The 24196-nt window shown below is 43.9% G+C and overlaps 2 protein-coding genes across 2 annotated transcripts; one reads left to right on the forward strand and one right to left on the reverse strand.

The window, feature by feature from the left end:
* The first annotated feature begins 3675 nt into the window (after nucleotides 1–3675).
* Nucleotides 3676–7676, forward strand: LOC143367270 (uncharacterized). Its single transcript, XM_076808906.1, has 4 exons — nucleotides 3676–3869; nucleotides 3933–4158; nucleotides 4459–5090; nucleotides 5714–7676. The coding sequence occupies exons 1-4, from the start codon at nucleotides 3676–3678 to the stop codon at nucleotides 7674–7676; spliced, it is 3015 nt and encodes a 1004-aa protein (XP_076665021.1).
* Nucleotides 7677–11284: 3608 nt separating this feature from the next.
* On the reverse strand, nucleotides 11285–20770 carry Gsc (goosecoid homeobox). The gene is made up of 3 exons (XM_076808966.1): nucleotides 20278–20770; nucleotides 16090–16379; nucleotides 11285–11596 (listed from the first exon to the last, which is right to left on the reverse strand). Exons 1-3 carry the CDS (start codon nucleotides 20768–20770, stop codon nucleotides 11369–11371), a joined length of 1011 nt encoding a protein of 336 aa, XP_076665081.1. The 3' UTR covers nucleotides 11285–11368.
* Between the last annotated feature and the right edge of the window lie 3426 nt (nucleotides 20771–24196).

Below are 24196 nucleotides of genomic sequence, written 5' to 3' on the forward strand. Positions count from 1 at the left end.
AGTCACAAGAGTCTCCCATCTTACCCCTTTTATTCTATAAATTTGCGACACTCTTCCGCGACATGTTTACTTACCAAAAAGCAGTCGAATCTCTCCAGAGTTTACTCTAAAAAGAAAATGTTAAGGGGACGTTAACCTCGATGGAAGTACACGTGTATTAGTTTTCAGTGACCCCCGATGGTAGTGAGCCCGTCAAGCGCCACAATACCACCAAATTTCGTTAACTTGAACAATTTGTCGTCGTTGCGATTGCTCGACGAACGAGGGGCTGAATAAAAAAACGATATCCCAGCGTTCATGAATGGAGCATCGTGGTCACTTTGAAAAAATTTGATTCCCATTCGAACGACTGTCTCCCTCCTCCTATCTAGCGGCGGTGCGAACAGACAGAAATTGTCAAGGGGGAGGGGGGGTGGGGTGGGAAATAACGAACCCGTCGGTCGATTCGTCGCCGCCGAAACAATAACAATCGGCGTGTGCTCGACGATGCGGTAATTAAAATAAAATTAATTGGATTGGTCGTGTGCGCGTTCCCGTGACGGGAACTTTCGAAGGAGATGGCTGTTCTGCCGTAGGGGCGTTTTGTGCGTTATTGCATATAATGCACTGTTTATTCTGCATTCACCCTCCGCGGCCACCCCCCTCCCCATTCACGCAACACGCGTGTGCACGCGTGTACGCGCGTCAATCCGCTTCTTCTCTCCTCTTCGCTCTTCCACGGACACTTCCACCCCCGTCCACTTGGTACAGTGGCATCCGTTCGATTCAACGGGGGTACCTGTTTGGTCCCTGTACAGCGATTTCCATGCTGCCGGCTTCCTTCGCAACAGTTCTCTGATTTAATGGCGCGTTTTTGCGATATTTTGGAATTTGGGGGTCTAGCGAGAGTTTTGGGAGCGACGAAAGAAAGTGGACTTGTATGGGGTGGTTGTGCGGAAGTTTTTTTTATAATTTTTTCCAAGTCGATCTGAACCCCCATTCGTTCACAATCAGGAACAAATGAAGAGAAAAAATATTCGAGAAAAACGCGTTTAAAGTTTCTGGGCAAAGGCGACTATAGCGTCGGGGACTATAGTAGGGGATTAATTCATTCAGAAATGTAATTCAGTAGAAATGTAAAGTTCTGAAGATTCTTCAAATTAATAACCATAGTAATTGTACGCCAAATAGTGATAGAACCCGGAAGGGTTTGATGCTACTAAAAAATATAGGAAAAGATTATTTATTAACAGAAACACGCGGAACTAAGTTACCATTAATATTTAATTTCGAAAGTAATCGATTTATCAAAATTACCGTTAAGATCTCCAGGTATGCCGCTACACCATCGACATCCTGCTTTCTCACCCTCTTCTCGTAGTTATCTTCTGCGTAATTCATATTACGCGACCGCGTCTCGCGCAATAATTCACTTCCGACGAGCTTTCGAGATTTAGCCAGTCCCAGTGCAATCGATCGATCCACCTTTCCTCGATGGAACTCCGAGCGCCGAGCAGCTCATTAAAATTTCACCGCGAGTTGTCTTGATCTTTGATTTGCCCGGGAAAGTTCGTCCTGCCGCTGGAACCTTGCGGGGATCAGACCGATTTCAGCTTCAAATTCACTTTGACTCGAACTGGTGCTCGGATTCCCACGGGATACATCGACGAGAAAGTCCGCTGGAAGCTCTTCTTCTCGTTTTACTGAACAAAAATCGAGCAAAGATCCACTCGGTCCATTCTCTGTCTCTCGGTGGATACCTGTTAGAGAATGGCTGCACTTAAAGTTGAGAAAGATCCCCGTTTCGACGATCCACACGCACACACGCCGCATGGCGAAGTAAATAGCTATTGCATGTACCTATCCAATAGCGATAACATTAAGCGATCTTATGAAAATTTAACGGCGGTCCGTAACTATGGATAATATTACAAAATCTGTAGGTATACGTAGGGGAGAGCGGGGACAAACGTAACGCTTTTTACATTTAGCCTAGCTGCCAATTACCTCTTACAGATGTAAAAACGAAAAGTATGCCTTAAGATAGTGTGTTTCTTGGTCTATCCTTTGACCACAAATTCAGCCTTCCATGATAAGTAGTCAAAGAGTTATGTCATTGTTACTTTTGTCCTGAAAAAGCATAACCAGCTTAAAACATTTCTTTGATACTGTGTATTTGATTCAGAGTTGGGCAAAATGTAATCTAATTACAACTTACAAATTAGGATTAAAATGTAATTGTGTAGTTGATTACACATTATTTTCTGTAATCGTTCATTTAGGTAGTTGACGAAACCAAATGGTCAACTACCTAAATTAACGATTACGGAAAATAATGTGTAATTAACTATACAATTACATTTTAATCGCAATTTGTAAGTTGTAATTAGATTACATTTTGTCCAATTCTGATTTGATTTAATATGGAATCTCGTGTAACTGCTCCAAAAGTAACTAATATTTATGATTTTTTTCTAAAAGCTATTGTTAATATTGGAGTCAACTCTTTTGAAATACAGGGAGGCATCTTTAAACTTATAGAAACATTTTACTTTCGTCCCCGCAGTGACGTGTTACTTTTTTCCCCAGCCATGTTTTTCAGCATATTATTATGGATTATAGGCAGTCTATATACAAGAGATAGAGATAGAGAGATCATCTATATAATAGAGATAATTTCCGTCTACCTCTGTTTCTTCTTCCGCGTGAAATTGGTGAAAACGAATCTCGCTGAGCACGCAACAGGAATTATTTGTTGACCGATGCACTCAAGGGGCTCCTAAATCCAATAATGATCCGAATATTACCCAGGCAGTAAGGTTTCACGTTATTTCCATCGTGTATCGGCGTAATTTTATAAACACTTCGAAAATTTTGCGCCGCCGGTCGGGCTTCGCGCGCTGAGATTGCTTGCCGTTTTAAGGCTTCGTCTACTTCGAGAGGAGGAAAATAATTACAAAATCACAGAACGGAACGCTTTAAATCTTTCGTCAGCCCTTTTGAGAAGTGGCATTTGTCCAGCTTCCCTCGGCTCCCTCCAACACCCAGAACGTAGCTCATATTTTCAGCACACTCGTGTATCCGTACAATCGTGCGTATTACATTTGAACGCGGGATGCGAATTCCCGTCGCCAGTGGATCGATAAACAATTTTTCATTACAGCGTTAATATTCGCGAAGTGATCGCCGCATCGAGCGAATATAACTTGCGAACTTTTCGTGCAGAATATTCAGCGACACATTCAAATTATACGGGAAAAGAAAACGTCACATAGTCCGCCCTGATTTCGGTTATTAGGTTACGTCTAAATTCAAAGTTGTAACGTCAATCGCGATTGAGGCGTTTGGAATTTAAACGGGATTTTTTGATAATTAGTGATCTAATTGACAAAAGTATCAAGTTCAATAACCTTATCGAGTTAGAGATCCTAAGGTGCAGAATTTTTAGTTTGAAAATGTCGAGAAATATACTGGAGCTCTAGTAAATAAATTGCAAGGTACATAGTGTAAGAATAGCTTGTGAATAAAACGAAACGGGGAGTCAAGAATGCGCGTAATCTGTCTATGAAATAAATGGCAGTAAGCCATCGATGAATTTGGCGAAGCTGCTTCGAAGCAATGCTAATATAAGGGTGAAGAGTTTCCTGACAACAGAGAAAAACTCATAGATATAGAAATATTAGAAAGCTGCGAAAAATGTCTGAACAAGGGCAGACTGATGAAGAGTTTACAACCGACGTTGATGACACTACCACGGAACTGGCAGACACCGATGCAACAGCGGAATCAGCTCCCGCAAGAAGAAAAAAAGCGAAAACTTGGATGGAAAAATGCACGGAGAAGAAGTGGACCTGCGACGGAATGCCACCATGGCGAGTGTTCATGAACACGTAAGACGCTACCCAGGCAAAGTCATCGTACTTGCTTCAAACGACACTTGGCGATCTCCTCAGATTCGTGGAGGATCAAGAACAGTTCGAGAAGGATGACATCTTCAAGCACAGAAGACCAGCCAACATTCGAAAATTTCCTCGAGTACACTCGGAAGAGGAATTGGTCACTCCTCACAGATGCTTGCCCCTCCACGCCTTGCAGCTTCAAAACGAAGTAACCTTGCCTAATAAGCTCGATCGGACGCAGAAGATTCGAATTTGGAAGAACATGAGATTGAATCTGCCAGTTAGTAAATTATCGAAAATAATCTCAGCTCACTGTTCTGACAGTGTTCTATATTGAGACTTTCACAGATATTCTTATGTCACGACAGACGCAGGGTCCATTTTCACCTATAATTCCATTCATACACATTTCAAACGAAGCTTTTATATTAAAAATTTCAATTTCTATATTCTCTATTATTTATTTTCGTCAAAGTATCGCCAATTAGATTGTCGAGATTCCTCTGATGAAAATGAGTTGAAACTCGTCCTGATTTGGGTTACTTGAATCTTTGGTTGTAGTTTCATGAAAATTTAACAGACAATACAAAGATTTCCAGCAGAAGTGATTGTTAGAGACGGTCAAAGCGACTTGAAGAGGCATTTTCCAAAAGCTCGCGCTGCTCAAGGTGTTAAACTATCATTCTGGAAAGAGTCCTTTAAACAGGTGCACTCGTCCAAGTCTGACAACGAGGTGGGGCCTCGACCCTCGAAGACTGATAAGGAGCAATGGCGAGGCGTGTGGCCGTGCACCACGCGAGATTTAGTGAAGGAGCTGAGAGAACGACGGAAACAGAGGCGGAAGAAGAGGAAAGACCTGTTCCCCTGCGATCTAGACCTGGACGACAAGGAGGTATTCGACGACCCTGCGAAGGATTTCTCTGGTCGCAAGGAACTGGGTCACGCCAGGATCCCGCAAGCCTGTCCCCTGCCTACGAAGGAGTTGCTTGTCGATAAGGCTGCCGGTGAACAGCCGGGCTTGGTCGACGGTGATTACATCGTATTCGAGCTACCCTCGAAAGCGAGGGGTAACAGGGTCTACGCTGATGTATGCCTTCGTGGCTTGAAGGGAATGCATTTGCCGGAACTGGGGGTGTTGCGAGCGCGGCAAAAGACTTGGAAGTTCTGCTTCTATCAGGCAGTCGTTGCTCTTCTGGCGAAGACACAGCTGAGGTACACTTCTGAGCAAAGCTGATGATTGGAAACTCGACTGTTGGCTATCTCTGATAAGGTTCACGAACCACTTTGGATCGGTTCGCGTAATTCTATCACTGGGGTACCAGTTGTACAGGATTCCCTGAAATAAGGAAGTTGCGCAATGCGAACACTTTGTCTATTTTGTTAAACATCTTGGGTAAATGAATTGTGGAATTGTGAACCTTAGCAGGGCTTCCGATGACTTCTAAACATGTACAGTAAATTCGCGTTGTAAGATCGCCAGATTTTGTTCATTGTGCGATTATCTCTGCCCCTGCCAACTGGAGGGATCCCCCTCGGATCCAGTCGAGAGGGAAGGGCGACACGAGTGTAAATAAACATCAGCTCGAGCCTAAATGAGGTGCCAATCGCTCGAGCTGTTCGTGGTGAACATAAGTCTCTGCCTGGACCCGAGTGGTGAGCTTACAACGAGAGTTTGCTCGATGCTATTCAAAGGAATTAGAGGGTCAGTTACCTCGAACTTTAATTACTTTGAACAGTACAGTCGCTCACTGGGTTTCCGTCTACATTCAGTGCCTAGAAGGTTACAAACCGCCAGTTTCTTGGCACGGCAAATAACAATAACGTACTCTTATAAGATACAAGTACGCGTGGAGCGCTAACATCGATTACATCTACGACCACGCTTGGATGCTGTACACCCACATCGGCGCCATTAACATCAAGGAGAAGCAAAGGTTGGACGACATCGTCGTGTACAATTACAAGTACAGCGTCGAGGTGGAGCTGATTCGCGAGTGCAACGACGTTCCCATCGTCGCAGACATTCCCTGGGATTACGAGGAGAGGAATCTGAGGCGAAAGATGGTGCTGGAACGAAAGGAGCTGATGAACGTGAAACTGGAGATCGGCTCCGAGAAGATCACCGATCAGCAAACTGCACCGGTTCACAGAGGCGTTAGAAAGATCGAGGAGTGGTTCGACAGAATCCCCATACGCTACAATAACTGCATATTCCGCACCACGCGATTCTCCGTGGCATACTGGAAGGACAATCTCTTCTGGTACCTGTACAACCCGTACCGCTGCGACAAATTCGGTTACTGGGACGACAATGGCTACGCCTGCATCCTCAAGTTCTGCTCGAAGGAGTCCCTCAGAAGACACCTGATGATCCTTCTATTAAGAGCCTACGTGCACACGCTCCCGCAGACAGACATGCAGAAGGCGAAGGTGGAAGCGGCAAAAATGGCTGCAACAGAAGCTCCAACGGAGGACGCCAAAGTGGCTGAGGCAGAGACTCCAGCGGAGGACGCCAAAGTGGCTGAAGCAGAGACTCCAGCGGAGGAAGTCCAAGTGGCCGAAGGAGACGCTCCGGCGGAGGGGGTGAAAGTGGAGGCAGCCACGGCGGAGGACACCCCGAAAGCAGAGGAAGCAGCCGAAGAGGAACCAACAAAGGAGGAGTTCTTCACAGTGCAGATCTTCCACATGACGCACCACTGCTGCCAGGTGCACAATCTGAAGCTGCTGCAGCGCGGGGCACCGAAGCCGCCCGGGCGCTTCGTGAAGAAGAAGACGATCGACGACTGTCCCTTCGATCCCCTAGACACGAGGGACCCGTGCACGATCGAGCAAGAGGAGGGCGACCTGAATGACGCCATCGAGAAACCAACATGGCTGAAGCTCTACAAGATCACCTGGGCCAAGTGCGTGGCCATTCCCGCGAAGAAGAAGAACGTGAAAGATGTGCCTGGCCTCGGGAAGATGCGGTGGCACCAGTACGTGGTGGAGGAGTCGAACAAGCTGTTCTCCCTGTGGGGCGAGCTGCACATCACGGATGGAATGTTCGAGAGGGAGAACCGTGGCATGCAGACGTACGCCTGCTACGTGGTCTGCGCTGGCATGACCAGGATCATGGCGCCCGAGTACTGGAGCACCAAGACTCTCGACGTGATCGTCATGTGCGGGGACAGGTACTACACTCACAGCAAGCTCGAGGCTGAGTTCAAGTCCACCAAGAACGAGTACAGCCACGTGAGCTGCTGGAACAGGTACCTGATGAGCCACTTCAAGATCGGCGAGACCATGTTCGAGGCCAAGGTCCTGCCCGCCATTTGCGGCAGGCTCTACTCCAAGTCGAACAGGTACCTCTGGCAGTCGCTGGAGCAGATGTTCCTCAAGTACCACTTCGGCATTCTGACGTGCGAGAGCTCCTGCCTGGGGGTGTTCAAGTTCTGTGGGTCCTACTACATGTGCGACGTCAACTCCTTTGGGCCGCCGTTGTTCCAGTATGGCGAAGGGGGGGTTTACATGATGAGGGCCACGTATCTTTATAAGTTCGTCACGGTTCTGGTGCTGACGATCGGCTCCCCCGAGTGCAGCCAGTTCGCTTTGAATCCCATTGAAATCTTGAAGGTCGTGGACGTGGGACCATCCGCGCTACCGTTTGGTAGGTTCGAGAAGAAGGAGAGGTCCAGGAGGGCGAGAAAAATCGAGTGCCCGTACGACGAGCAGAAGAAGAAACAGATGAGGAAGTGGAAGCATAAGAGACAGGAAACTGCGCGGACTATCGATAGACTGTGCTGCAAGGGCACTGAATGATCGGCTATTTCTCTTGGCTCACCCTCGATGAACGGTGTCCGAGGCTTTGTTGATCCAAGTGTCAGAAATCGACTTAAAACAGATACACTGACCAACCCCTTTTAACCAGAGTGGAGGTTCTCTGGGTGCTGAAGCTGGATAAAGTAATTTCAGTGGAATTTAATATTTTAATGGGGATTTCGTTGAGATATAATTCATGGGATGGTACTTCAATTTTCGTGTTTCATCTCCGTCGTGAAGCAGGAAAGTAATTCCTGCTGTATGTCCCTTTCCTACTCAATTACATGTAAATAGGTGTTTGCACGTGAACATGTGTAAACACGAGTATTTAAATTCTGCATTTGTTCTGAATACGATAATGTATGAGTTCTGTAAAATTATAATTTTTTAAGAGTGGAAATTAAGGAATTTGGAAATTTACATTTAGGTATTATACAAAATTGCATATAGCTCAACAGTATTCGTCGGACAAATTTCACATCTGTCGCTGCAGCTCTTGCTATCGCTATAGCAGTAAAATCCGCGAATTTAATATTAACTAATGTCATCCAAGCAACAACGCAAGAACACATCAGTTTCTGTTACGCGACAGGACTCTCTAGATCTGACTTGAGCCACGGACACCCGAAACGCGCGTTTCAATCCACCCTTATTGCTTGAAATTTCTCTGGAAGCTGTACGAGTGCAATGAAATCTCGGACATAATTAACGAGCTTCGCGGGAAGACGTTACGAAAACAACCTGCGTCCTCGTCGTGCTCCACATGATGGCGAATGACGAATCCAAGAGAATATGCTCGTTCGATCCTGGTTCATTTCGTGAACTCGTGAAAATCATTTTTCCCGAAATATTATTGTAGAAGAATTCACGATACGAATGCCAATCATATGAAATTAGTCCATTCGTCGCTCTGCAGTTTGTGTATAGCTGCCAGAATTAAATTATATCCACGGCTGAGAGTGTTGCCTCATTTCAAATGGTTGACGTTCATTTTCCTGAAATTTTCCAAAATATTTCACGATTATTTTACTGCAGATCACATTCTGGAATAGTTGTAGAAGAATTCGCAAAATTAATGCCAGCCATGTGATATCGATACATTCATTGTCCCGCATTTGCGTGAACACGTTCCCTTTGGGAGTACCGTGTACTATTCCGCAACGGGTGTGATGCTAGACCCCTAAATCCTATTATAACATAATCATTAACACAGCTTCAGAAACCCCATAAATTATTACCCAGCGCAAACATTACAAGTTTCGTTGCCACGCCTCAAAGTCTAATTCGAGACGTAGAGTGGTGGTCAAAAGAAAGTATGAAACCCAAATTTTTACATGTCTTCAGACAGAATTAACCCTTCGTGATTAGACGGGGTGTATCGAACCCCAAGCATTTTTTCTTTGCCAATATTTCTGTCAATTTTTAGACATTATTAAAATATAAAAACTTAGTGAATTTTAACCAAAAATCGTTTTTTCCCACAACTATTTTGTCGACTACAAATTGCATCATATAAAAATTAATGTTTCTAGAAAAAGACTGTTAGAGCATGAGTGTCTGAGTATTACGAATGTACAATTATCACTGAAAAATTAAAAGATTCAAAAATACGAAAATGGTAATTGAAAAGTGACGCTGGGGTACAGTGAACCCTGTGTAACCAATTTGTGATTAGAAGGTATGACCACGAAGGGTTAATGTTGGCATCCCCCAATCTGTGTAATATGAACTTTAATACATACTTCTTCCTAATGCAACTTTCTGATTTCTATCGCAGTTCACAGCCGAAACTTTCTTTTGCCACTGCTCTATGTGACTTGTTAAAACGACCAAAGTGTAACCAGCCGGTTGTACAGCAACGAAGGAGGTGGCTGGTGACTTCGAATAATCGAAGGGTAGAAAAAGGCTGTCCATGCTGGTGGAAATAAAAGAAGCTGTATTTAAGTCGATCGTCTTTAGGTCTCAGCGCAGCAGCGGCGCGGAACCTATTAAACTTGCACCGCAGAGAACGTCTTAGTTTCAGGTCGCCCTCGGGATTTATGTACTTACCGGAACTTGCCCCGAACTCGAGGCGAACTTACGGTGTCCTAGAGTTGGCGCTAGTCAGCCAGCTGGTCCTTCGACCCCCGCCGCACAATGCTAATAATATAATCGTCGAGGCACGTAGAACTAAGTTCGACTAACAAACGACGAGGGATTTTAATCACCGATCCGTTCTCTGACGAGGGTGTATCGGATACACGGGGTGTTTCAAACCGGGGGGAGGATAAATCCAAAGGAATAGGTTTGAAGTTTCTTTAGGGGATGTGGGTGTTATAGATCACTGTTTTTGTTCGAGGTGGTTATAAACGTGAATTAAGGGTTAAAAGACATTCTACTGTATTTTTTTTTACGATTATATGTAGTTAATTCGGAATTGTTTGATTGTTATTGTTAGGAAGGAGGTGCGAGGAATGTGGAATCTTATTTGGTTGATGAAGGCTGGTCGATCCTTCGGTTTTCTGGTAGCTTGGACGATGTTTTCTTAAGGGGTCATGCTCAGTCAGGAGGCCGAAAAAAGGGTGGTCTTTAGAAATTTTTTACTCAAAAGCTATAATACATTTCTCAAAAAATCTTTTTTTCTTTTAAGGAATGCATCTAGTACCGTGCATCGTAATTTTTTTATTTAAAAATATTTATCAATAACTAAGTTATTGTCCATCACTCGAAGGTTCTCTAAAAAAAAGGCATCTGCCGGTGACCAGTGCTGCTCGAAAGTCGATCATGTAAAATAAAAAATTCAAAAGAATTTACTTATTATATTATATTATCTAGTATTCGAACGAAGGATTTTTCGAAATGTTGATTTGGGAAAAAATGGCGGATGTTTAAAATAAATGTTACAATTTTTAACATAAATCGTGCCTGATTTTCGTCAATTAAAGGAAAACTAAGCATCGGATAAAAAAATATTTTTAAATAAAAAAGTTACGATGCACGGTACTAAATGCAATGCTTCAAAGGAAAAAAGATTTTTTGAGAAATGTGTTATAGTTTTTGAGTAAAAAATTTCCAAATACCACCCTTTTTTTCGGCCTCCTGACTGAGCATGACCCCTTAAGTACAGAAGGTTTTTAACCTTTCTGGTTAAAGTAATCTAGTCTTTAGTCAATCCGATTAGTTCAAATCAATATCTATATTCCCTCCACATTTTTTACTCGGTTTTGAATTAAAACTCATTTCCTTTGAAATTATACTACACCCTGTATATTTATGCGGAAAACGGGCGAACTCATACAAATTAGAAAATGGTTATTTAAAAATATAGAATTTCTGATTTCTAAAGAAAGGAATGTTACATCCACTGAAACATAGCCAGCAAGTACCTACTATTAAATAGATATTCCTCGATCGACCACTAACCACAATTATTTTCACAGTTAGAGATACACCCCCTTCCAAATAAAAAACAAAGTCCCGAGTAGTAGCACTTTTCATATAAAAAAGGCAACGCACAGGACGAAAAGAAATACATCACCATGTTGGTATCTCGACTCAATAATTTATTTCATTGTCTATTATACACATCGAACGTGAGCTATATGTACAAATATATATATACACTCTAATTCAATATTTACAAATTCTCCCATGCAATGGGAGCAACTCTGTCCTCCCTCGTCAATAAAAAGAGTCTAAAACCAGTGTTCCGACTACGCCACTTCGAGGTCCGAACTGTCGGTGTCTTGCTCGTGCTGCTGCTGCTGCTGTTGCTGCTGCTGTTGCTGTCTGGTCAGCATTAAGTGGTCGGGCACTTTGACAGTAGCCGTGGACACGGTGTCGTCGGTACGCTGACGTTGCTCCAGCTGAAGCTTCCGCAATCGTTCTTGCTCCTCCCGCTTCTGCTTACGCCACTTGGCACGTCGGTTCTTGAACCACACCTGAAATTCCAGGTGTTTGATTAGGGGGTGCGCGGTTGGGCTTATTTTGCACGAATTCGAAAAATGTGGAGCTACAACGAGCAACAGCTAAATAACCGCTAAGTAACCATAAGTACACTTGTACCGTGTGAAATAATTGTGAAAATCGTTGCAAATTTATTGAAGAACTCTAACAATTTTTACTTTATTTGGTAATTTAAATTAGTAGAAGCAGTGAAAAGTATATTTTGTGCGAATAAAGCAACTGGGTCAATAAAACTAATATGGATTTCAGATCTTTTATAGAATGTTTGGTGTTTATATATCATCATTTGTCACCCAGATTGATAATAATTTATTAATACACCATCCAAAGAAATTAAAATATCGGAAGCACGTGATCCAAAAGAATTGTTCATTTGATACCATAGGATTCCTACTGTATTTTCAAAATATTAATTACCACATTTGAGTTAGACCCCCCCCAATTATTTCCATTGGTGACAATTTGATCATTGGTTACTGAAGTTTAACCACTTCGTTGCCTCCAATCCAAATTCATCATCACTGTACCGTGAAATCAGCCGATGGATTTTAATTTCAATCAGGCTAGACGCCAGTAATTGATACACCCCGTTTACCTGTGCGTTGGCGTAGCCATCGAGAGGAGTCTTAACAAGGCGAAGGGAGCCAGCGAAGATCAAAAGGCTTCATCCCACATTCGAAATCAGCATTTGTTCCCCACGCCTGTCTGACTCGGTTTAAATCAAGCCAGACAATCAACATCCCTCTATCATTACCGAGAGACTCTTTGCCTTGTTGGTTATCAACATGTTGACTACCATGGGGGTAGATCATCCCTTATAATTACAACATTCCGTCAAAATGCTCGCAACAAACGAACTTTTAGATTTGCAAATTTTTTAATAATATCGATCATTGAACCATATGGTATTCATATTCTTGACAATGAGCATTTGAATTAAGGTGAAGCTTAAAAGTTAAAAAGGAAATTAAATATTTTATTTATAAGTCTGACCATGATTTGTTACTTTAGATATACAAACACTATATAAAAATTTTGGACGATACGTTTTTATGTTTAGGGGTAGCTGAACTGAGTCAAAGATTATAGAAATTATTAAAATCCAACATAGAATGGCCATATTTTAATTTATACATTTGCATTTACATTACATTTACATTTTTGATAATTTGTTAAATTCATTGTTCACAAAGACTCAGACATCAGACAGTGTCTGTTTCCTGCTGTCATGGTACAATCTATTAATTGTTTTACTTAGTTATACGTCAGATGGGGCACAATGATACATTTTCTCAGTTTCACTTTTCTTAATAAACAAACGAATGCATTTGAAAAAATGTCTAGCGTTCCATTCCCTTCCACATAATTATCATGTACATTGGAGAATCCACCATCATTGAGCTACCCCTAAATATATGTAGATCAATTGTGCTCATATTCTGCTCGATTTTATTCTTCATAAATAGGAACAAATTGAGATAGTAAGAAGATCATATTTTCATAGTTGAAAAATAAAATCCACCCTAATTATCATGGCAGTCAACGTGTTAAACTCCTCTGAATCACTATTGCTTATGGAAAATCCTTTGATGGAATATTTTGCAACTAGGACCACTGTTTCCAAAAGTACTGCATCCTAATTCCCGAAAATCCCCCTCTTTCGTCTATTTCCTCTGAAATTTCAATGAAAGCCTCCTTCTCTACGTCACACACGAGCTCGATCGAGTCTCCCTATCCCTCTGTATTCATCTTGCGTACCACTTTAATCAGCCTCTGTACAGTCCTTGCTGCAGCTCAGCACCTGTCCGCGTCTCCGCATTCCGCGGACGCAATCACGGAGATAGGAGAAAGGCCGTCCCGCGTATAAACACGGGCGTGCTTCTTTCCAAACACGGGACGGGAGTGCTTCGGGGCCTCTCTTTTTCTCGAGGAGCCGTTTCACCCCCGTCCTCCCCTTTATTCCTGCCCCTCCCGAGCCCCTCCCTACCGTCTCGTTTCGAAAAGTCGCCTTTCTACTAATTCTGTGCAAACACCAGGAACTCTTGCCTCGACGCGGCAGGTGCGCCCCAGGTATATGTTGTTTCAAAGTCTTTAAAGGCTCTCGAGGCCGGGGATTTCCTTTGGTAAAGCCGACGCCACGCGGGTGGTCTGTTTGGGCCGCGATAAGTGTGAATGACTTTGGGATTGTACGATTGTTCGAGCAAATTGCCGGCCGCGAACGTGGACATCTCGTGATTTCCCCTTCCGCGCTGACTTATCGCTGGCTCGCGATTACTTGCCGCAAACACCGCCTGCTATCGACTGTTTAAACAGCCAGAGACCGGAACACCCTTGGGAAGGATACCCCGTGGCCGATACAACTTGGTGAAAAAAATGGGGGGAGTGAAATTTCTGATTACTGTAATTTGGATAAATCAGAATCTTGATTGAGAATCTTCTGGATTTTAATTTACTTCATAGTTCTATACGAGGGTGGTGTTGGTGCTGTATTTCAGTACAGTTGGCTTTGAATGGGGACGAGGTAATAATTCCAAGAATAATTATCTTGGAAACAAACTCTAACGAACAAGAGTATAAAGGGTTATCTCCAGCGCGGACAACATGGCGTTCTATTCTTCCTCGAAAAGGCATCCCCCCCGAAGAAAAAGTGGCGAACTGAAACTGAGCATCGATCTCCTCTAGATCCTTTTAAACAGGCCCACAATGCCAAGGCAGAAAAGGGTTCCTCCTCGATCCAGTCTCAATGACACCGTCCTAAGTCCCTTTGAATCGTCTTCCTAGCCACACGCTGGGTACCATCGCGCACGGGAATCGTCCAAGAATGTTCCCCTCGATCTCGTGAAAACGTCCATTCGATTGCATCCAGCCAACGAGTACCCTCGATTAAGCAGCTCGCGAGTGAGATCAATCGCTGCGCGCAGCATGTAAACATTTTTCAGCGCTAAATAAGCGATGCTATTAAACTGTACCCAGCGCCGAGTGGCCGCGCCCGTGGATAATCATATGTTTAATGGAAGCAAACACATTAAACGGCAAAGCTTTTAATCTAGCATGCAACTTGTTGGTCTCAAGTCGAGCGACGCCCGATAAATACTGATCACAAATAATTTTAATGACCCCATGAAAGTATTATGCCACCCCTGGCTCGAGCATTAAAGCGACAAACAGTGGACGGGGGCCGAAACATGTCACCCCGCGCGGCTCCGGTGGAAACGTTTTGTTCGAGCTGCAAATTATGCGTTCCGGGCCCAAAGTTTGGACAATCCGAATGGTCAATGTTTGTGAACGGGGAAACCTAATATTCTCTTAGGTCCGCGACAGCAATTTGTCAGTCTAGGCGGAGCTACCGATGGTCCCGGGATCTTGGAGGGCTTTTATCCTGGTGAAGTTCTTGAGGTGCTACGAAATTTTTTTGTGCACGCAACATCCAGCGGGGAATTGAAGGAATCGTTCGCGATACTTGAAGGTTTCGTGCTGTATGAAGGGATGAGGGAAGATTTTTTAGCCCCCTTGATGTAGGAAGGAGTTTTTAGAAAATTCTAAGTCTTTAGTTTTTTACGTATCGTTCCGGCGTGGAAAGCTCTAGGGGGAGACCGAGGCTAGTTGACACGTTTTTCAGTTCTCAATGTTTTTGATCTTTGTTTGAATTAACTACTTGATAACAAATATGCTCAAATATACTTTGGTCCATCCTCTTTACTATATTGTAAATGAAAAGTTGAGAAAATACACACAAAATGAATGAAAAAATATTATTCGGACGAAGGGAAAATGTATCAATTGCGGGGCTAGTTGATACGTTATTCTGTTTTCAATTTTTTTTCATTTTTTATTTGAACTAATTAATAACAAATATGCCGAAATAGTTGGAGAAATTTTTTTCCTACAGTGCTTAGGGCATCGGAAGAAAGGGGGCATCACAGAAATTTTCTGAATTTTAAAATCTAACTTTCGTTAGAAACACATTTTAGCCAAATAATCGCAAATGCCTAAGAAATCTTACATTGTTTTGAAGTGATCACCCTGTATAAAGAGGTGTCAATTTTTTTAAGTGCGTAGAGCCTCTAATGGTCTTAATCCGGCTCTGAGGGTAGGTGACACAATTGGTATCAAAATAGATCCATATCTTTGCATACTATTATGTTTATCTCGTAAAGTAATTTCTCAAACCTACTCTTCCACATACAAAATCCTTAAAATCGTCGATTTGAGTATTTCTGAACTAGTCCACGATTCTGAGACTAGTACACGATTTAAAAAAGGAGCACAATGACACTTTTTCAGTGCACAGTTATTCTAAAAAAAAGAAAGAATTTCGCGAGGAGATGTATTTTGCTTTCCATTCAATACCTTTGTTCTCTGACTCGTCCGATTTAAAACAATTCACTGTATAAACGGGATCATGGACCCATAGATTAAAATCCCCGTTCTATCGAAAAGGCCAAGCAATCGAAGGAGTCGAACCTACCTCGATCCTTTCTTCCTTGAGGTCCACTTGAAGCGCGAGCTGCTCCCTGAGGACCACGTCTGGGTAGTGGGTCTTGTCGAAGGTGGCCTCCAGTTGTTCCAGTTGCTCCTCGGTGAATATTGTCCTGTGACGACGTTTCCTCTTCGCCATGGGGCCCACGGCCCCCGCATTCGGATTCATTTGATAGGGATGAGCCGCGTGATAGAAGGCTGGTTGGCCGTGAAGTGAAACACCGGCGGCCGCCATCGCCGCCACGTATCCGCCGGAGTACAAGCTGGGATATGCTGCAGCTGAAAACAGAAAGAAGGCAATGTTTAACACTTTGTTATTGCGACGTCGGTTTTACAGCATCCCTACTGTTATTGTGGGTGATCCTTTATCCTGCAGAGTTCGAGGATTTGTAGTTAGAGAAGCAATAATATTGCTGAGTTATTTGAAACCATAGGGTGACAGGAATTTGAAACTTTAAAAATAGAGTGTCGCAGATATTGAAATTCATTTCAAGATACTATATTATGAAGCTCTTCAAGGAATATTCTTTCTTTGTGTCAAACACTGAGATACTGGTATTCGCCTCAATTTGTATCCTACATTCATCTTCCTAATTAAAGTCACAAATGGGCAAGTCCACTGGCGTTCATTAAGCCAATATTCCCTTCAAGCTCTATTTTACTAATTCGAATACATCGAAGCATGCAATAAAATTCTTTAAGTGTACTAGACAGTCGTTCCTGCCTAAAATGAAGCATTTCTGTTTGAATTAATTACAAGGAAACAAATTGACACTACGACTTGTTCTTTGGCATTATGTATGATTCTACAGATGGATCATTGAAGTTAATTAAAACTATTATTCTTTATGAAAGGAAACTAGGACCTCATCTTTTGCGGCTTGGGAGAGTGTAAAACCTCATCAATGGGGTTTTAGTTTATTTTCATAAAGAATAAGAGTTTTCATTAACTTTAATTTAGGTCTGGTCCGAAACTACACATTTTGTGAAGATCCTCGAATTTGTTTCGAATCGATTGGAACCTCCGTTTCTGAGTTATCACTGCAGAACAAAAGAAACTTTTTTTAAAAAGCCTTTTTAATGATCCATCTGTACCGTAATATATAATGCATATTTTTGACTACACAAACAATTTTTTTAATGCTCACGATGTTAATAAACTTCATGCCAAAGAACAAGTCTCAGTTTCAATTCGTTTCTTTGTAATTAATTGAAACAGAAATGCTTAGTTTTAGGCAGGAACGACTGCCTAGTACCCTTAACGAACCACGAACTCTGTGACCATCGATCTATTACCAACCCTAAAATTTCCACGATCTTATTCAGCCAAAGAAGCACGAACCTCGACAGCATAGAATCCCTGAAACATTAAATGCTGAGACTATTGGAAGCGAAATTAAAAATATCTTCGAATGGGGTGTTGGAATTACATCATCCCCCGACATCTGCCATCCCCCGAGCCGCAGGGGGGGGCGAAGTATTCGCGAAGGTCCCAGCCCCGAGGGACGTTTTGGTTTAAAATCTCGAAGAAAGCTGCTTAGAGGCGACGTCGCCCGCGTAAAAATGTGCGAAGGGCGTATTTACGCTTTCAACCGGTTACTCCGCGGCCCCCGTTGTCTCTTTCTGGCCAACGCTTGCATATTTCCCCGTCACGCGGTTTTCATCTTCCGCGGGTGCGGGATTGCAAGGAGCTAAATCGTTCGTGCGTGATCGAAACGGATTTCAGGCCGCGCATCCCCAATCTCTGCGGCCCGCCGCCGCGGTTCTGCCTCGAGAAATGCTTAAAGCCCTCCGGGGGCATAAAGGAAAATTTCGTTTCGAGACGCGTCTGCCCTCCACGGATTTACGCCTTCTTTCATTTTTCCGCCACGGGGGCTTTGTGCCGCCGCGCGACGCGACGGGGCGAATTGTCCTCCGTTGCTGTGCAAGTATTTACGAATTAACGCTTCGAGTGGCGAAAGGTTAGACGACAGCTTTGCTAAACTCGCTTCGAGCAGAATATTCAGAGACTCTTGGGCAACACTTTAGATGGTTTCCAGAAAATGGGCAAAACCGTGCACAGGGCGCAAGTCCCTCGGCGTGGAAGCACGCCGACGCCAGGCAAAGTGTAAATTCACCCTCGAGCGGTCGCGTCTAAAGCTTTGTGAAAGTTTCTTAAAGCAAGATGGCAAATAACTGGTACTTATTTCTGCGAAACATATGAAAATGACTGTCGAACTAAAACGAGGAAACAAAGAATAGCATTACATACCTAGAACTGGGGCAGAGAAATTTTCGGAATAATTCTGTAACTCCCAATTATGACTTGAAAATAAATTAGGAACGCTGTGCTACCACCGCCACTGCTAAAGGGTTAACAGAAAACATTCTACCGTAACTTGCAGAGATATAGTAACTATTTAATCTGGGATTCATTCGAGTGATGTGTCAGGCGATGTTCTTGAGGGTGCGGACCACCGAATGTGTTCTTTACTACTTGTTACAAGGGGTGCAGTTATTTTACCACGTCCCTATCCGCCCCAGGGTATTGTAATTCATTTATTATATTATAATTTATTTACTGGATCTAGGTCCTTTGGTTTTCAATAACAGGAGAGACAAACCCTAAACGAGCATGTAGAATACTGTTTGGCTACTATTTAAGTACCTAGTTCGTTAAAAGGCTATTAGAACGCATCACAGAATACACAGTTCTCTTGAGGGAAAACAGGGAGCATTGAAAGACGTCAACAAAGTTACTGACTGCATTAGTTGACCTGGATACTTTTGTACAAAAAGTGTGCTGAATGTGTCCCTGGGGTGATACTTGAGGGCGCTATAGACTTCGCCCCCTTGTTGCTTTTACGTTATTATGTCTCCGCTAGACACTGCACGTTGGTGTTTAATTTGCAAAAGTGGCGCAGGATAATTGCAGAGTGCAGGGGGATTTTGGGGCAAGAAGTTAGTCGCTGCGGGAACACAGAACTGAGCGACATATTTGATCTTGGAGGGTATCGTTTACTCGCCGCCCGAGTATGCTTAAAGTTTAGGTATACTTGGTCCAAGTGATGTTCGACTTTGATTTTGACGAAACTTTGCGGGGTTTGTGGAGCAGACGGAACTAAGGACATGTGTTGTTTTTAGATCGTAAGTCCAGTTTAAGGGATGGATTTCCTTCCCCCAAAGTTTCACTTGTCTGGTTTGGAAATTATTGGGAGTGAGGGCAGGTTTCTTGGGCAAGTAGTTTTATTTTTTATGGGAATGAGCAGGGTGTTACAGAAGAGTAAAAATTATTTTTACCACCTTCACTTTAGGGGTCCTCCACATGTGTACAGAAACCGGAGAATAATAATGCCCATAATTACGAATTTTGAAGGCAATTTGTATCCCCTTCGCTGTTGAAATTGTCAACATTTTTATAAGGGACACTGAATAATAATAATACTGATAGGTATCTAGAAGTTAGTAGAAGAAGAATCAGTCAAATTCTAAATTCTCCTAAACTGATTTTCTCAAAAACAAAATCTCGCATGAAGATAAAAATTATTTTACGATATCAAGCAATTTCCCTAAAAAAAGTCGTCCTATTCTGACTTCTATATTGAGTGGAAGAAATACAGCGTGCTTGAGGCTCCCCCGAATGATATACAAAGTCACTTATTATCGAATAAAACAATCCCCAAATATCTGTACACACGACTACTAAAACGTACATAATTCAACCCCCGACAGCTACTTTATCAATCAAAAAGTACAGTCAAACCGACTTTTACTTTCAAACTCCACCTTTCCCTAAAACGATCCAGTAAATCGAAAAACTCCTCAACTCTGTTTACCTATCTCTCCCCAAGGAAACACCTTTCAGCAACTACTGGAAGCTTCCAAGTACCTTACCCCGTATAAGAACATTCCACCCTTCGATCCGCATACCAACCATTCATCGTCAATCACCATTGCTAACTTAGCATAGTATACCACATCTTGATACCCCCGATGAAGCCCACTGCGATGCTGACGAGGAACCGGTTCACACCCAGGAGCCTTAAATACTCGCAACTCAGGAGCCCACGAAAGCTTCGAATACCTAAGCTCCACCATCAGTTACACCACATTCTACCACGCACCCCGTACATTCCCCGCCCTTTCCTCAAGCAATCACCTGACCAATAATTCCGTCAAGCACCGCGAGGAAACTTACCAAAGAGATCGGCGGACGTGAAGGCCAGATGATGTATCTGCTGTTGCAGAGGATGCATCGCAGCCGTGGTTCTCGAACCCATGGCATCGGGGTTCGGTATTATCGAGGCCAGGCCTGTGGTGCTGGTGGGCGTGATGTTCCCTATGGGCCTGGGCGCCAGGATGTTCTCGATGGTGAAGGCAGACGTGGGGGAGGGCATGGTGGCCGAGGAGCTCGGTCTCGAGAGCTCGCGCGGCCTGAATCGCGCCTCGTCGGAGCTCAACGGGCTCCTGGAGAACGGCTTCTCGCGTATGTCGCCATCGTGCCGCCTGCCGCCGATGCTGTGCTGCTCGTCGTTGCCCTTCAGCTTCTGCTGCAGGCTCTCTGGCGAGTAGTTGTAAAGATAACGGTGCCCGTACCCGGATATACCGGGGCCATCTTGAAGAGGACTCGACGGCTCCGTCATCGGGGAACGCGATCTGGGCGAGTCGCTCGCATAGGTGCTCTCTACCATGTTACGGGAATGAGATCCTCGCCGGCCGAGACCTTCCCCCCGCGCCTGGATAACCGTTCCGAAGCTGCTCTTCTCGGGGATCGCTCGTTGGGTGCCAGTTCCGAGTGCTCTAATCACGACGACGGAGCTGATGGCATTGGAAAGACACCCCAAGGTTCGCGAGCCGCGACACTGTTTCCGACGAATTCCTCGGCCAGGACGGAGCAACAGCTTCCCCCGTCACTCATACAGCGGCCTCTAAAAATTCGCTCCGGTGTCCATCAGCGCCTTCACACCTCCCCTTAACAGGGACAGTCACATATCAGATGCCTCGTGTCACGTAGAACACCGTCCAGAACCAAGATACATGCGCTGTTCTGTCCCATCACGTAGCACCACGACGCACTGACTCCAATTTCACCCCTCGAGCTTGATATCTCCCTTAGGCAACCCCCACAGCTGACGAATGTCCTCAGTGCCCTTCGCAAGCGATCGGTCCACGGTGGCGTTGAAAGTTCCTCCCTTAGGCAGAGGACAACGATCTTGTACGACTCCCTTCGATCCTCTCGCAGGACAGAGCTAGCCGTGGATGGGACGTGGCCGCGTCCTGGCTCCTGTCTCAGCCGACGACTGTGCCACGAGGACGAGGAAGCTGTCCGACGCGCGTGGAGAGGGTCCGGTTACGCAGTGTGGCACAGATGAGATAAACGATATCCGACGACTGGCCCGGCTTCGTGTCCGCGTTGACCTCTCACGGGGGCGCGCTTAGATCCTCGGCTGCATCTACGTGTACGGGTAGCCACCCCCGTGTTAGTGACAGAGGGACAGAGAGACACCCTCGAATATATCTGGCGAAGTTTTGCCGGCGCTGGAACGGGAGGGCGTGGCCCACCCGGGCTCCATCCACTTTTCCACCACCCTTCGTCGCTCAGCATCCCCTGCGCGACGACAGGCACCGCCGAGCGGGAGGGTGAGCGGTGGGGGGAGGGGATGCAGAGGGTGGTGGAGCGAAAGAGAGAGAGAGAGAGGAACCGAATGGTTTCTGGGAGGATGCAGGCGGAGGTGCAATCTCCTGATGACAGCAATGGTTTTGGGGGAGAGGAGGGTGGAAAAGGTCGGCGGGAGGAGGAACGTCGAACCGCCCGACAGAATGCCCTTTCAACCCCGTCGCGACGCGCTCTCCGGCTTCCGCGGAGGGTGGAGGAGATGCGAGAGCGCTCCGCCAAGAAACGGGAAACGCCGGGGCAACGTGCAACCGGAGGGAGGGAACGTATTTACAACGGATAATCACGACGTGTCTCGCGTATTACAGAGCTTTCCGTGTTTGCCTTCGCGAATCGTATTCACGAATTAATCATGCTCCCCGGAAATACGCGGGCGTGTGCAGCTAGGGCGCCGCGATCGAACCGATCGGCGTATTGTTTCTGAAAATACTGCCGCTGACACTTAAAATCGTCCATCACATTTGCCTTTTCATATCTATTTCCTCTGCTTCTTCTTTTTTTTTTTTTGTTCAGTGTAACGTGGAGATACGATGTAGGAGTGTGTTGTACATGGTCGAGGGAGGTTTAAATTTATATTTTTTACCTGTCTGCACGAATGATTTAATCTATTTTATCAGTGAATAACGACGAACTGCGTCGAAATTAATATCGCCTCCAAAAATTGTCACACGCGCACAGTCGACCTTAGTTGCAATTTTAGTTTTATTTACAAAGGAATTCTATGTGCTTTCACTTCCCGTGTTAGTTGTATGTAATTATTTAGCAATATGGCCTTGTCGATAAGCTGGTAATACTAGGCTTTAAGTATTATGTTGGGACCACTCAATCTATGAGATATAAATCTTAAGATACGATTCTTTCTAGCAGAACTGTTTTATTATTCTTACCGGTCACAGTTTAAACTTTCTTTTCGCCACTGCTGTATACATCGTAAGGGGTATTGTAGAATTTTATAAAATGTCGATGGAGGGTACCTAAGTCTCTTAGGTACGATAGATGCACCATTTGTGGCCACTTTAAGGTATTGTACCTAGTGTTCCTGATTTCTCGATATTTTTTGTTTCTCGAGAAATCAGAAATCAGATCGTACTTCTCGAGAATTCTCGAGAAATTGGAAAAAATATTACAAAATTTATATTTTTGGAATAATGTTGATAATATTTATGAAAAACACAAGACACCTTTAACTAATTGTTTATTCCTGTCTAATTTACACAAACCTTGTGTAAATGAAAAAGCAGATATTAAATATAATTTATATATTTATTTATTTAATTCAAAATTTGTGCAAAGTGAAACATTACTTTTTTATTTTAAAATGGTTTTTCATCTGTTTTTTTTTCTGATAAAATCTGTAGCTGTATAAAACTGTCTTTCGTTTTGAGTGGATGTTGACTTATTCCTATGTAGCATATCCAAAAGTTATGTTAAATTGGGAGTCCTTCCAGTGGACTCAAAAATATGAAATTCTCACCTACGATTCTCACATATGAAAAGCTCACCCCTCCACCAGGATTAATCTTTCAGCCTCGTTGTTTTCAACATTCCACAAGCTCTGTTCAACCCCGATTCGATAAAATTCGGTGGATTCGCACCGGCCAGATTACTTGCGTTTAATCGAAAACACAAAACTAAGATTCGATATTTTAAATTCGCGCGTCATAACGCATTATACCCCGTTGATTTGTCGATGCAATCGCAATACCACGGATGAAACGCAAATTCCCTCGCGAGTGCGCGCGCGCTCGCTTGATTGATTCGCAAATTGAAACAGGCTGGTGAATCGCTTTGAATCTATAAACGAAACTATTGCTTTTTCCGTAATACCCGCCGCTCCGATTTGCCAGGATAACCGTTCTAATGCACAGATTATACCAAGCTGGCGAATCATCCAACTTGAATTCTACATTGCCTAAACAACGCGCGCACAGTGGTGCGGCGAATTAAATGCCAGCCGGACGGATACAGGTTGAAACCGTCGATCTGGTGTCGAGCACAAAATTCTGCGACGTCCGTGACGTTACAAATAATTCATGCTGGCATGCAATCAGAATAGAATTAAATCGATGCGACGCACAGCTAATCGCGAGGATACTAATCGCTCCGATGATCGCCAATGCTGCGCGCATTAAAACAGTGATATTAGGATATTTGAGAATCGAATTGCGAACTGGATATTCCGGACTGTTTAATATCCGTATCGTCAAATCGGAGTTCCGAGGGAATGTGGAATATGGTGGATCGAAAGTGACTGTTTCCTCGATATGAAACATGTGCCTACAACTCTGTTTTTCATATAAAAAAAATCGCGTAAAATAGTTATTTATAATGCGGGAATGTGAAATTATCGGAGGGTATATTAGTAGACATTCATCTTCCACAGAAAATCCTCCTTCTTGGTAGAGATTGAACTATCACCGCGTTTGATATTTTGTCATTTTTA

The sequence above is a fragment of the Andrena cerasifolii genome, chromosome 3 (genome assembly GCF_050908995.1).
Source record: "Andrena cerasifolii isolate SP2316 chromosome 3, iyAndCera1_principal, whole genome shotgun sequence".
Taxonomy (NCBI): Eukaryota; Metazoa; Arthropoda; class Insecta; order Hymenoptera; family Andrenidae; genus Andrena; species Andrena cerasifolii.

What these genes read in the sequence shown, in the direction of transcription:
- LOC143367270 (XM_076808906.1), top strand. Translation starts at nt 3,676, where the DNA reads ATGTCTGAACAAGGGCAGACTGATGAAGAGTTTACAACCGACGTTGAT. An exon ending in TGGCGAGTGTTCATGAACAC is followed by an intron (nt 3,870 to 3,932) that starts GTAAGACGCTAC and finishes CGATCTCCTCAG; the next exon opens with ATTCGTGGAGGATCAAGAAC. An exon ending in ACATGAGATTGAATCTGCCA is followed by an intron (nt 4,159 to 4,458) that starts GTTAGTAAATTA and finishes AAAATTTAACAG; the next exon opens with ACAATACAAAGATTTCCAGC.
- Gsc (XM_076808966.1), bottom strand. Translation starts at nt 20,770, where the DNA reads ATGGTAGAGAGCACCTATGCGAGCGACTCGCCCAGATCGCGTTCCCCG. An exon ending in CACGTCCGCCGATCTCTTTG is followed by an intron (nt 16,380 to 20,277) that starts GTAAGTTTCCTC and finishes TTCTGTTTTCAG; the next exon opens with CTGCAGCATATCCCAGCTTG. An exon ending in TCAAGGAAGAAAGGATCGAG is followed by an intron (nt 11,597 to 16,089) that starts GTAGGTTCGACT and finishes CTGGAATTTCAG; the next exon opens with GTGTGGTTCAAGAACCGACG.